Source organism: Psilocybe cubensis, chromosome 4 (genome assembly GCF_017499595.1).
Source record: "Psilocybe cubensis strain MGC-MH-2018 chromosome 4, whole genome shotgun sequence".
Classification (NCBI taxonomy): Eukaryota; Fungi; Basidiomycota; class Agaricomycetes; order Agaricales; family Agrocybaceae; genus Psilocybe; species Psilocybe cubensis.
This window is the reverse complement of record NC_063002.1, coordinates 747,504-760,143: the sequence shown is the minus strand read 5'-3', so window position 1 is coordinate 760,143 and position 12,640 is coordinate 747,504. Positions and strand designations below refer to the sequence as shown.

The 12,640-nt window shown below is 45.6% G+C and overlaps 5 protein-coding genes across 5 annotated transcripts; 2 read left to right on the top strand and 3 right to left on the bottom strand.

Moving 5' to 3' along the window:
* Nucleotides 1–25: 25 nt before the first annotated feature.
* Nucleotides 26–866, top strand: JR316_0004350 (Phosphoadenosine phosphosulfate reductase; the record flags this gene model as incomplete). Its single annotated transcript, XM_047890116.1, has 2 exons — nt 26–436; nt 495–866. 2 exons carry the CDS (start codon nt 26–28, stop codon nt 864–866), a joined length of 783 nt encoding a protein of 260 aa, XP_047749877.1.
* Nucleotides 867–1,066: 200 nt separating this feature from the next.
* JR316_0004349 (uncharacterized protein) lies at nt 1,067–1,343 on the bottom strand (the record flags this gene model as incomplete). The annotated part of the gene is made up of 2 exons (XM_047890115.1): nt 1,067–1,213; nt 1,263–1,343. 2 exons carry the CDS (start codon nt 1,341–1,343, stop codon nt 1,067–1,069), a joined length of 228 nt encoding a protein of 75 aa, XP_047749876.1.
* A 1,809-nt stretch (nt 1,344–3,152) lies between these two features.
* Nucleotides 3,153–6,432, bottom strand: JR316_0004348 (uncharacterized protein; the record flags this gene model as incomplete). Its single annotated transcript, XM_047890114.1, has 3 exons — nt 3,153–3,230; nt 3,260–4,050; nt 4,122–6,432. The coding sequence occupies 3 exons, from the start codon at nt 6,430–6,432 to the stop codon at nt 3,153–3,155; spliced, it is 3,180 nt and encodes a 1,059-aa protein (XP_047749875.1).
* Nucleotides 6,433–7,399: 967 nt separating this feature from the next.
* JR316_0004347 (Cullin-1) lies at nt 7,400–10,149 on the top strand (the record flags this gene model as incomplete). Its single annotated transcript, XM_047890113.1, has 9 exons — nt 7,400–7,628; nt 7,691–7,770; nt 7,824–7,991; nt 8,044–8,919; nt 8,978–9,158; nt 9,211–9,672; nt 9,725–9,854; nt 9,913–10,015; nt 10,072–10,149. 9 exons carry the CDS (start codon nt 7,400–7,402, stop codon nt 10,147–10,149), a joined length of 2,307 nt encoding a protein of 768 aa, XP_047749874.1.
* Nucleotides 10,150–10,611: 462 nt separating this feature from the next.
* Nucleotides 10,612–12,076, bottom strand: JR316_0004346 (U5 small nuclear ribonucleoprotein 40 kDa protein; the record flags this gene model as incomplete). Its single annotated transcript, XM_047890112.1, has 6 exons — nt 10,612–10,676; nt 10,740–10,797; nt 10,859–11,179; nt 11,272–11,675; nt 11,736–11,808; nt 11,885–12,076. 6 exons carry the CDS (start codon nt 12,074–12,076, stop codon nt 10,612–10,614), a joined length of 1,113 nt encoding a protein of 370 aa, XP_047749873.1.
* Nucleotides 12,077–12,640: the final 564 nt, after the last annotated feature.

Here is a 12,640-nt window from a genome sequence, read left to right as displayed (position 1 = left end):
TTTCAATTAAATAATCGACCGAACAATGTCGCCAACGTCACAACAACTTCCAGAGCTCTCAAAACCCCTCCAGTTGCCTTTGAGCGAGTCAGATCTCTCCAGCATCAACGCCTATCTGTCGTCTTTGACCCCTGAAGAAATTCTGAAATGGGGTGTGGAGTACTTGCCCAACTTATACCAGACGACGGCCTTCGGACTCACAGGACTTGTCGCGATCGATATGCTGTCCAAATTGACATCATCACCTCCTCCTTTGATCTTCTTGGACACCTTATACCATTTTGCAGAGACATATGAACTGGTGGAGGATGTGAAGAAACGATACGGTGTCCCAGTTCGCGTTTTCAAGCCTGAAGGATGCGAGACAGCGAAGGATTTTGAAGAGACTTATGGTTCAAAATTGTGGGAAACAGACGAAGCCAAATACGATTATCTGGTCAAGGAAAGTGGTATCAATAACCTTTTATTTTTTTATTTATCTTATAAAAATACAGGTCGAACCAGCACGGAGAGCCTATGAAGCCTTTAACGTCAAATCTGTCATCACTGGCCGACGCGCATCACAAGGCGCCGCACGCGCTTCTCTCCAGCCCCTCGAAGTCGACTCTACTGGACTCCTCAAACTCAATCCCCTCTTTGCGTGGAACTTCTCATTAGTTGAGTGGTATATCAAGGAGAATAATGTTCCAAGGAACAAACTCCTCGATCAAGGGTATCGCAGCGTTGGCGACTGGCATAGCACCACGAAAGTTGCGGAAGGTCAGGATGAACGGGCTGGAAGGTGGGCTGGAAAGGAAAAGACTGAATGCGGTTTGCATGAGGACTACTTCAAAATGAAAGCTCAGGCAAAAGTTGCAGCCCAGTGATCTGGACATCGGCGCGTGATATTAGATTTGCCAATCTACGTTAAGGCCTTGTCTGATTCAACCAATAGGAACTATTCGATTATTATGTACTATAGGCGCCGTGTAGAGTTGTGTGCGTATTTCATCCGATTTGTGGGTCCTCCACGATCGTGTGTATTTATAAAGTAGACAACATACAAGCAATCAGAACTTTTGACATATCAGACGTCATCCTTCTCGCTTTCATTTTCGGCTGGGTACAGATTCGATTGGAATTGTAGACCAGATATCTGGTGAGTTGTCGATGCATGTGCGTTGGGCGAAGAAGAAAGACTGATTTTAGCGACCATCAGTGTCGGCGCAATTCCCTTTGGTTTCGTCAGCAAATTATAGAGAGGAAAGCCAAAACAGACTAACCGTGACGACAGTACTCAGTGCCTCAAAATATTCGTTCAATTCAAACGGCACCAAATCCCACTCATCTACGGTGTTAGGCATCAAAAAGAGAAAACTAGACACAGCAAACACTATTCCGGCCAACGAGTACATCATGCAGGACTCAATCAACGCGTGTACAAGGTGTGTGTATCGGTTCTTCGAGCGCAATATTCCATTTGTCGAAGACATGATTTTATGGCAGATAATGAAGGTGCCCATCAGGCTGGTTAACGCGGTGACGACAGCCAAGCATCCGACGATGATATTTCCTAGGTTTCTTGTGGCGTCTGTGGCATACCCTATCTGGAACCACAGTCTTCCTTGAATAATTGTTGAAGCTATACAAAGGGCTAGTAAGAAGATTTCAGTCAGCATTTTCGTTCAAATCTTGGAGGAAGGGCCCACCGATTTCTGCAGTAAAGAAGACCAATGGAATCGCCAAACGGATTATCGACCGACCGCATAAATGGTACGCTCTCCAAAGCTTTAGGATCACGTCAGTTCAAAGCCGGGTGGAGGGTATATTGCAAGACCCACCAACAACCCATCGGCCAATATATATGATATATACTCCACGACGGCCCCAGTGAATGATATACCTGCACCGCCGTTCACGGAGTACAAAAATATCGACAGTCTGGTGTCTCCATTAGTGATAAACTCCAGATTTGTGAGTCGCCATTGCAGCCCAAGCTGTACGACGGTCGAACCGTATAACGCAGTAATTGCTCCCGCAATTATGCGGCTGCCGTTCTTTTTGTATGTCGCTAGAGATTTTTATTTTATCTCATGCTGTGCCTCCATCATGATAGCGATTATTCTGCTAAACTCACTGTAGATGTACAACGTGCCGAAGTACACTGTAGTGTAAATCCCTAAACATAATATTAAGCACTTCTCGGAATATTGCTGTTGACTATGAGGCTCACCCATCAAAAATACAAACATCATAGTCGAGTTTAGGTCGGTACTAAGAAACGTCGTCTGCACATAGAGAGGGATCTCATCTGAGTCTGAAGAAGACATCTCTGGTTCCTGAAAGCCTTAGTGGAGACTTGAAATTCAATCTCTGGAACTTGTATTGGCTTTTAAGCATGATTTCGAGACCCTTATGACCCCATGGGGCACAGGCACAAAGAACATCTAGTTTCTGCACAACAATGACAGAACATCAGCAATGTGTTTTTAATGACAACGAGCGGTGATTCTTACTATGTCATGATACCATATGGTTATGGAAAGCAGGATCTGCAGCTCCTGCCCAATGTCGCGACTTGTGTTTATGGACACGGATTCTCGCGATTGTCATACCATGAAACAGTAATTTGAGTGTCCAACAATCATTTTACTTCTAATTTCAACTCTTATCTACTCTGATATATGGATTCAGGTATGCGGCCAAAAAATGCGGAGAAATCAATTGGCTGGTGGCATTCGGGATTAGAGAAAGTGATTTGCTGGTAAGTGCATTCCTTTTGAAGGGGACTTACGTGCACCCGTGCACCGTATATATGTCCGATTGTATTGCTGATATGTCAGTAACTTGGAGTCCAACAGAGCTTGCTAGATTGATATGACGATCTATAGTTAGAAATAAATTGGTATAGAGAGCACGAGTTTTCATTGACAACAATACTTGAACGCTCCAGGTGGAGCACAACATTATTTGGGTGGAAATTTACGGCGTCAGCTCGGTACTTCTCTGCATCGACCAGTTTTGTTTAAACATATCTTACTCCTAACCTTCCTTGCACCAAACATTGATACTTGACGTTGTACAGCTACGTTCTTGGGACACATACAGACTTGTGGCGTCGCCAATCGCTTTGCTGACACGAGGCAGAGCAGTACAACGTCGTCTTGCATACGCTACACCTCTGAAGAGCCTGACCCCCCTGTATACCACATTTCGCACACCTTCGAGCGGACGACGACCTGGACGAGAAACTATTGGACCCAATGGAATCTAAAGTGACCTTGAGCGCCTTAACTTCGTCATAAGAAGTCGAAAACGTGAAAAGAGGGCTGATGGCAATTCGTGTCGCTTCGGGTATCATTGATCTCCATTCAGGGACCTCCGCCCACGCTCCTAAGTCCTTCCCTTTGCCGCAACTGCATAATGTACTGGAAGCGTATCCTTCCAAACCACTTGGCAATGGGAAACCCTCCGAAAGGTACTCGCAGTTGGCTTTATGTTTCCATGTCCTACAGCGTTCGGCGAAGACTGGGAGAAGCGTCTTCCAAGCCAACGTTTCGTCGTCATCAGTGATAATCTGAAAAGGAGCGATGACCCCCAAGTAGTCCGAAATTCTTGGGAGTATCGACTTGTACAAAGGGATCGCACAAGCGTCAACCACAACAGTTTGTGCCGACAAGTCGAACCGGATATCGTTGATGAAAATTAATGCATAAATTCCGACATCCTGGCCGAGTTTGCGGAGCCCAATCACTCGTGCCTGTTCACCCAGTTCAACGAACTTTAAGAAAATGGTGTTGATGGTTTGTTTCAGATGGATAACCATAGTAAGCGGATGAGAAGTAGGGAGATTTGCAAATTTTTTCTCGCGATCAGAAGGCGACATTCCTAGGTGGATTCCCAGCCAGTTAAATTTCATCTCCACGCCCCTCGGGAATTGGAGAGCAGGAAGCTTGTTCAAATTAAGATAATGAACATTTAGTAGATTGATCGAGCTTGAGGTACAAGCGACAGTAAATGGAACAACAGCAGGCTTGTCGTTGTCTTCGAAAACTGGCCTAATAGGTGCTTCTACCTAAAATATTGTCAGATAATTTAAAGGTGAACTATAAGCAATCTTGCCTCGATATAAGCTGACTGACGAGCGATTTTCACTTTCAGCTTGTTGGTATAAATGGCGAATGGAAATGAGAGAAGCCGTTCGTAATTTGAAACGCTGAGGCAAATGATACTGTCTGATATAGGTTTTGTTGTTACGGCCGCTCCTTGCGCAAGACTCCGTTTTAAGGCAACCTCAGTGATGTTGTATCTAATCAAAAAAGATTCCACCACTGGTAAATGTGGCGCACACTTGACCTCGACAACGTTTCCAACCTCGGATGTAGAGACAGTGGGACGGGCTCGTAGGTAATGTAGTTCTTCGGCATTGTTAGGACGATGGCGGACAAAGTGGACATTTGCAGAATTGGCACTGGTAGAATATATGTCGAGATGGAACCCAAGTACGGGCCAGAGTTCCAGCACTGTGGCCGGGCTCGCTTTAATCCCAAATCCGATCTCAAGAACCTCTGGACCGTATTCAAGTAAAGCCCAAGACGACATGAAGAATGACACAATCAAATCCGATTCACCATACCATCCCAGTAAGTCCTCGTTTATCGAAACACAAGGCTCGCCGTCCACCATTGAAACAACCATATCTCCAAAGATAGGTCTGATTGACGAAAAGGTCTCGTATATTTCACCAGCCGTCGTTTGAGCTCGATAATCGCCTCGGAGAATAGCCACTGGTAGCTTTTCGAAAGACATGTTTTCAAGGTCCTTGAGCTTCTGACGAGGGATTCTGAGAACAGCACACACAACCGGCGGTAAATCTCTCCATCCACGGAAAAAAGTACTATGAGGATATTTTTCTCGGAGAACTGATGGTTTCATCGAATCCATCACGAAAACATCACGAAGGTAAAGTTGGCAAACAAAATCTTGCCCACAATTGCCGGTGTCGTCGTATCCTTGTAAAATATCAACCCTTTTAACGATAGCATCCCAGTCAACTCCATGGAGCCGATTTTTGAAAAGGGCCATTAAAGAGACTAGGCTCTCCCTGGTGTAATAGGACAGTCTTTTGAGCCTTTGATTAGATCCACTGGCACTATTGATGTCCTCATCTATGAACATTGCACGCGCTAGCAAGAAAATGAATCGCGCGAAATCATCTACCTGCCAACGTTGACCAGCAAGTTTTTGGGTATGGGATGCAGAATGTTCACGGTCTGAACTCGTTAATAGAGTTGTTGGAATTTTCCAGGATGTGTACTCGTGCATTTGGCCGGGGGTAGATACGAGGGTAGATGCAAGCACCTCATGCTTGCTGGATACAGTGGTGAAATGTGACATGCATGGTGCAGGAGAAACTCCAAGTGCCAATGAAAGTGTTGGAATATCGTAGCATGCTCTTGCGATCAACCCTTTAACGTAAAGACCATCAGGGCTTTCTGGAACAAGAGAATTTGTATGAATGACCGCCCATGGTTTTCTCTGCAGCAATGGAATCGTAACAGCCAAAAGATTGAGAAGTCCTACGTGATCCGTCAAGTTGGAGGTATCTATGACATTAAAAAAGACAGGAGCAAGAGGGGTATTTCCAGAATATTCAGCAGTTTCAAGAGAAATCTGTGATCCGCCCCATTGCGATGTATAGGCACCACATTTTGTCACTTTCTCGCGCTGGCAAACAAAGAGTGCCCGACAGAAGGCCAACGCTTCACCCACGTGAAACCGTAGTATTAGATTCGCGCCTGCGCCATCAGAAATTCTCTGTCGGAAGGCAGTACACCAAAGTTCAAACTGGTCCATGGCAACCTTCGTTGCATATTTGATGGTAGGGTTTGGCGAGGACACAAAGTCTTTGATGGGAATCAACGCTGGTGCTAGATGGAAAGCAAGTAACGGTTCGGTTCCGTAGTGTACCGAAAATTTCCCCCCTAATCCTGAATAATAAAATGTGGGGTTGAAGTGTGGAAGGGTTGAGGAACGATCATCGGTCGTGCCCATTTTCCAATAAGCAGCATGGGATTTCATGGCCTCGTGAGCGAAAGTTAAGAAGGGGGGACCTGCTGATCGAACGCTAGTAAAAATAGTGTTCTCCTTGAATTGGTCCACGACTGATTTCATTCCTAATTCAAAGGATTCACGAATGGCTACTTTCTCTTCGTTGGAGAGTGCATCAGATTCTGCATACAAAGCCCAATGTCGACGCACGTCTGAAAGTGATGCGTCCGTACAAAAGCGAATGTAGCAACCGTATTTGGATGCCTTCCAAGTCTCCATATGCGCAGAAGCTTGAACAAGTTTGCGGCAGTGTGATAACAGAGTGCGATATTCGTTGTGATCCAAAAAAAAGTGGTAGAATATCGACCAGATTGTGGTTATTGAAATGCTCTCTGCGGCCATTGTGAGAAGAAGTATGTTTCGTGCTGTTTGAAAGTCAACAAACGTGGCAAACATAAGGGTGGAAGCTCGCACCTAAGATTGCTGGCTCCAAGTCACAGCAAGTTATATCCATCCGACGATAAGCTTCATGTATTCATGGTTAATTGAATCTTTTAAAACACGATATTTAGACGAACCAATTGCGAGATCATGGTGTATGGTGAAAAGGATGGACCTTGGGTCTCCACACCCCAGGAGAAGGATTTCCGCATGCTCATCTGGAGAAAGCTCCTGAGTAAGGCAGATCGGTGGCGTATTTCCTATCGGATACACGTAAGACTTTCTAGTCCATGACACAGGATTGGCCATTTCTGCAAGAAAGTGAAGATTTCGGAAGATATGTAGGAGTGAGAGCTGTATCTTGCCGTGAACAGTAATTGGGTACAATGCCTAACAGGTACATCGCAATCAGCTGCTTGCATGTCTCTTGAATGTTGTCCATATATGGAAGCAAAAGCAGATGTTGTCCGACCAGCTGGATAGTGAACTTGCAGAGCAGTGTGTTCCTTGGGTCGCAGGAAATGACCTTACTAACTAGTGCACCTATATTAGCGAACGTTGAGTATATGCGTTCCAAAACAGTGTTTTAGATATGGCAAAGGGACAAACCAAAGTAGCAAGCCGAGTATTTTAAGTTTATCCGACGGCGTTATTATTGCCATTGAAACCTTGCCCAAGTCCAGGTAAACAGGAGAAAGATATGTTGTTCAGAAGCCAATGCCCTGCTGGACAGTACATTTGGGTCAAATCGTTGTTTCCACAAGTGTTGCACATTGTGAACAAGGCCTTGTGTTGGTCAGGGAGAAGGAACGATCGCGACGCGTGGGACAGGCGTGGCGGTACCGTTATAAGCCAATGCCACTAATTTGAGTCACGCTCATTAGATTTTTGTAACTCTTGCCCTCTTCTAGTCCTCTTCTCATTTACCATGCTTTCTACACCATCAGCACCCCCCACTGTACCCAATGATTTCTCTACTATGCCCCCTCGGAACGCTGAGCTGGACGAGACATGGGCTTACCTCAACCAAGGTGTTGATCACATCATGAATAACTTGGAGAAGGGGTTGTCGTTTGCGGGGTATACCAGTCTTTATACCACGGTCTACAACTATTGTACTTCTACGAAAATGCATGGAAGACTCGATGGCAACCGCTGTGAGTCTCACTTCTGTAATCTCTTCGGTGCCACCACCCATGCTAACAGATGATCTGTGAAGCCGGCGCTAATCTCGTGGGTTCTGATCTATACAACAAGCTCAGCCTGTATTTTGTAGATCATTTTAAGCCCATGTTACAGGTGCGCTATTTAATATTAATAACTGATTATTTGTGACTTACCCCATTACTTAGAAAGCAGCCACTTTGTCAGACGAGGATCTCTTACGATATTACGCCACAGAATGGCATCGTTACACCACCGGCGCTAACTATCTTAATCGATTGTTTACATATCTTAATAGATACTGGGTGAAGAGAGAACGAGACGAGGGGAAGAAGGGGATTTTCCAAGTCTACACGGTGCGCACCCAAATTAACTTACATTGCTGTTTCCAACTGATGACATCTACAGCTCGCTCTAGCACAATGGAAGGAGTATTTCTTCATGCCGATTCAGAGAGACAATTCAAAATTGTCATCTGCCACACTCCGTCTTATCACTCAGCAGCGAGACGGCGAAACCATTGATCAAGGCCTTGTGAAGAAGGTCGTCGATTCCTTCGTTTCGCTAGGACTGGACATAACCGACCCCAATAAGGAGTGTCTAGATGTCTACAAGGACCAGTTTGAGACAGCATTCATTGCCGCGACTGAGCAATACTACAAGAAGGAGTCAGAGACGTTCCTTGCTGAGAACTCGGTGCCCGACTACCTGAAGAAGGCTGAAGAGCGATTACGAGAGGAAGAGACTCGTGTCGAGCGTTACTTGCATAACAAAACTCGTAAAGAGCTTATTAGCAAGTGCGAGCACGTTCTGATTCGTGAACATGGCGAGCTCATGTGGGAGAGCTTCCAGAATCTCCTCGATTTCGACAAGGACGAGGATTTGCAACGCATGTACTCTCTCCTCTCGCGTATTCCCGAAGGCCTTGAGCCCCTAAGGAAGAGATTTGAGTCACACGTCAAACAGGCAGGCTTGGCTGCCATTTCAAAGCTTGTTGGTGCAGATAGCGCGAACATAGATTCCCTGGATCCTAAGGCGTACGTGGACGCATTATTGGAAGTTCATCAGAAGAACTCCGAGATCGTCAACAGAAGCTTTAAAGGGGAGGCTGGTTTCGCGGCCAGCCTGGACAAAGCCTGCCGTGAATTTGTAAACCGCAACGATGCCACCGGCACGTCATCCACCAAATCGCCAGAGCTCATCGCGAAGCATGCAGACTTGCTTCTTCGAAAAAACAACAAGATGGCCGAAGAAAACGACTTGGAATCTGCGCTGAACCGCGTTGTGAGTTTGACTACATGCTGGTTTAGACGATCTATCTTTTTTGATGCATTGTTTTCAGATGATTCTCTTCAAATACCTCGAGGATAAGGATGTTTTCCAGACATTCTACACTACAAAACTTTCCAAGCGTCTCATCCATGGTGTCTCGGCCTCCGACGAGAGCGAGGAAAGTATGATATCGAAGTTGAAAGAAGCTTGTGGTTTCGAATACACCAACAAACTCCAGCGCATGTTCACAGGTATGCTTAACTGTGAAATGGAGGAGTTTGGCTCATTGAATATTATCTGTAGATATGAACCTGAGCAGAGATCTTACCGACTCCTTCAAAGAACGCATGTCGCAGAACCACGACGACATGGACATCAATTTCAGCATCATGGTTCTGGGCACCAACTTCTGGCCCCTGAACCCTCCTCCGCACGAATTTGTCATCCCTGTTGAGATTTTGCCTACATACGACCGTTTCCAGAAGTACTACCAGACCAAACACTCCGGACGTAAGCTCACTTGGTTGTGGAACTATTCCAAGAACGAGCTGCGCACGAACTACCTCAATCAGAAGTACATCCTCATGACAAGCTCGTATCAGATGGCAGTACTTGTGCAGTACAACCACAATGACACAATGAGTCTGGATGAGCTGGTTACTGCGACATCTATCACGAAGGACTTCCTGACGCAGGTTTTGGCTGTACTGGTTAAGGCGAAGATTCTCATCAATGACGAGACAGAGCAATACGATTTGAACCCTAGTATGCTTTTTTCCCCTCGGCAATAGGATTCACTAATGTATACTTTTTACAGACTTCAAGTCGAAGAAGATCCGTGTCAACTTGAATCAGCCCATTAAGGCTGAGGTTAAGGCAGAGTCTGCTGATGTCCTAAAGGCCGTAGATGAAGATCGCAAATATGTCATTCAAGCCACTATTGTTCGGTACGTTGTTATATCAATGAAAATCCTAATTCCCTTTATCCATGCAAATTTGCTCCAGAATCATGAAAGCAAGAAAGACCATGAAGAATCAAGCGCTGATTCAAGAGGTCATCTCGCAAATCTCGCAACGCTTCGCCCCAAAGATTCCCGATATCAAGAAAGTAAGGCTCAGGACATCTCCGTTTTCCTAGTATAATGCTGATCAATAACGTGCCAGGCGATCGAAACTCTTTTAGAGAAAGAATATATGGAGCGTGTTGAGGGCTCGAAAGATACTTTCGCGTACATCGCCTAATACTGTTCCCCCATATCTTGCTATCTCAAACGGCTTCAGTGCCCACTTTTTGGGACGGATGAGCCACTTTACCCCACACCCACCGATTATATGACTTGCCTGGGTGCATCAGCCTATACGACGATCTGTTTAACCTCTTACATACTTACTATAATCCTCGCACGCATATTCACTTTGCATCATAAACACAGCCTCACTCTGTATGTAAATATCTATGACATTCACGTTAGATGGAAATTTCACTTTTTAGGTGATAGTCTTCGTTTGAACCCCGTCCTCAAAGTTCCTGCATTTGGTCTTGATCATCGAGCCTTGGGCTTGATGTATAATGTATGGTGAGGATAGATCATTAAAGAGAATGGGTAAGGGTCTCCTCAACACCTCAAAGTTTTTGCGCGTGGGATGGGTGATATACATACAAGCAAAGGGTGAAGTGATGGATGAAGGCCTGCAAGGGATTCATTATACGTCAAGGCCAACTTCGATTTCGCCTAACAACATTGTTCCGTCCTTGCTTCCCGTCAGGACTGCAAAAAGTTGAATATAAGCAAACCTGAGGTTGACAATCTCGGAGCAAAAAAAAAACGCACTGATAGGTTCTTTAGGATGGAAATCAACAGACGTGACGGTCCCCTTATGACCTGGCAACTACACAAAAGAAGGTCGTTAGAACATTCTTAAAAGCATATGAAATTACGTGAAGACGAACCTTGTAGAGAATTTTGGCACTGTCTACGTCCCAGATGCACACTGCCCTGTCGGCACCACCAACAGCCGCGCGTTTTCCGCCGTCGTCCCTGCTCCAAGCACCTCGCAATAAGGTATTTTCGAAGCCAGCCGGGGCGCCATGCAGGACGCGGTGTATCCGCGATGGTGTAGGAGAAAAGGGGCGAACATCCCAAACAATTGTCTGAGATGAGAGTGAAGGTGAGAGGAGGAAATTTCCGTTCGGTGAAAGGGACAGGGATGTCGGAGTGTCTGTCAGTCCCAGGAGTGATGACACCTGTTCACCTTTGCGGAGATCATAGACCTATATAATATTCACAAGAAAACAATTGAAATCAGCACAACGACACTTAGAGCGAAGACGCTGCAACAGAGGTCAAAAAATTTGAGACATACGTGAATTTCATTGTCGATAGCGCCGATGTATAGACTGTTCCCATCTGCGCTCCAGCAAACGCTTGTGACCGGACATCCAATATCAAACGTGGAAACTGCTGTCTTTCCAGCTTCTTCCCCACCCTCCCAAATCTTGACCGTCCCATCGTCTGATCCCGTAGCAAGGAGTTCGACGCCAGACCCACTGGCCATGGTGCGATCAACCGTGTTGATGATCTCGCGGTGGGCACGAATTTTGCGGGTGCGCTGGCCAGTCGTTACGTCGGTCATACAGAGAGTGTGGTCTGCAGAGACGGAGTAAATGAGTGGGGAGAACAGGGACCATTGAATGTCGAGAATGGGAGCTTTTGCGTGGCTTGAGAGGAGGCCGTAGTTAGTGTTGGGTGCATAAGTTCGCCAGAAGGCTGGAATTAAGGCAGCTCAGTATATCGCGTTCTGAGAGGCAGAATAGATATCATACGTACAGATACTTCTATCTGTTGAACAAGCTGCAATATTTTGTCCAGTAGGGTCAAACCTACAACTTGTAATTTCTCCCTGAATAATTTGGTGAACGAATGTCATCAATTAGAAGTCTTGTAAAATATCTTTAGGGATACGTAAGTAAACGTACCGAATGTGCTCCTGCTAAGCTGATAATAGGTGCATCCAAATTACTAGTCCGCTGCACAGTACGAATAAGTCCCTTATTTCTATCATCACCCGCAGAAGAAATAGCAATTTGGTTTGATGGTGGAGGAGAAGCTTTGGCACGTTTTATAACTATCCCCCCAGAGGGCGGCGGGGAGAGACCTCTTTTCGACATCGTGAAGGGAGAATATTTCACAAAGCAAGCTTGAGCCAACAGACAATTAAGACCAGGTTAAGACGCGTTTACTTCTCGCATGAGAGCCAGTCCAAGGCAAAGAGAGGGTTTTGCCAATCATGTGCAAAGCAAGAAACAACCAATAAACCATGCACCGCCACTCACATTCATACCATTCCCATTTCGAATTGCGTTTTGATCTTGACTCCTTCCAATACACTTTATTCTGAATTACTGGTGGTGCATTTCAACGACTCCGTGAAATAATAAACGTTATACATATTATGGTGCAAGACGATGTTTTCGTTCTTGTTAACGCTCAGCAGCGTCAAATCTGCCAGCGCGGACACAATTCTGTTTACTTTCATTCATGGTCCGAGACCATATAGAACATCAACTGATAACATACTAGACACTCTTTTTCTATCAATTTGAGCCTCCTCAAAGCTTATCTTGGGTTCGTTCTCTAAACCCGTCTTTGTTAGGCGTTGGCTTCCTTTTATCTCGTAATCGCGCGCGCGGCACTGGCTGGATTAGGAGATCCTGCGTCTGGATGTGTCTTGG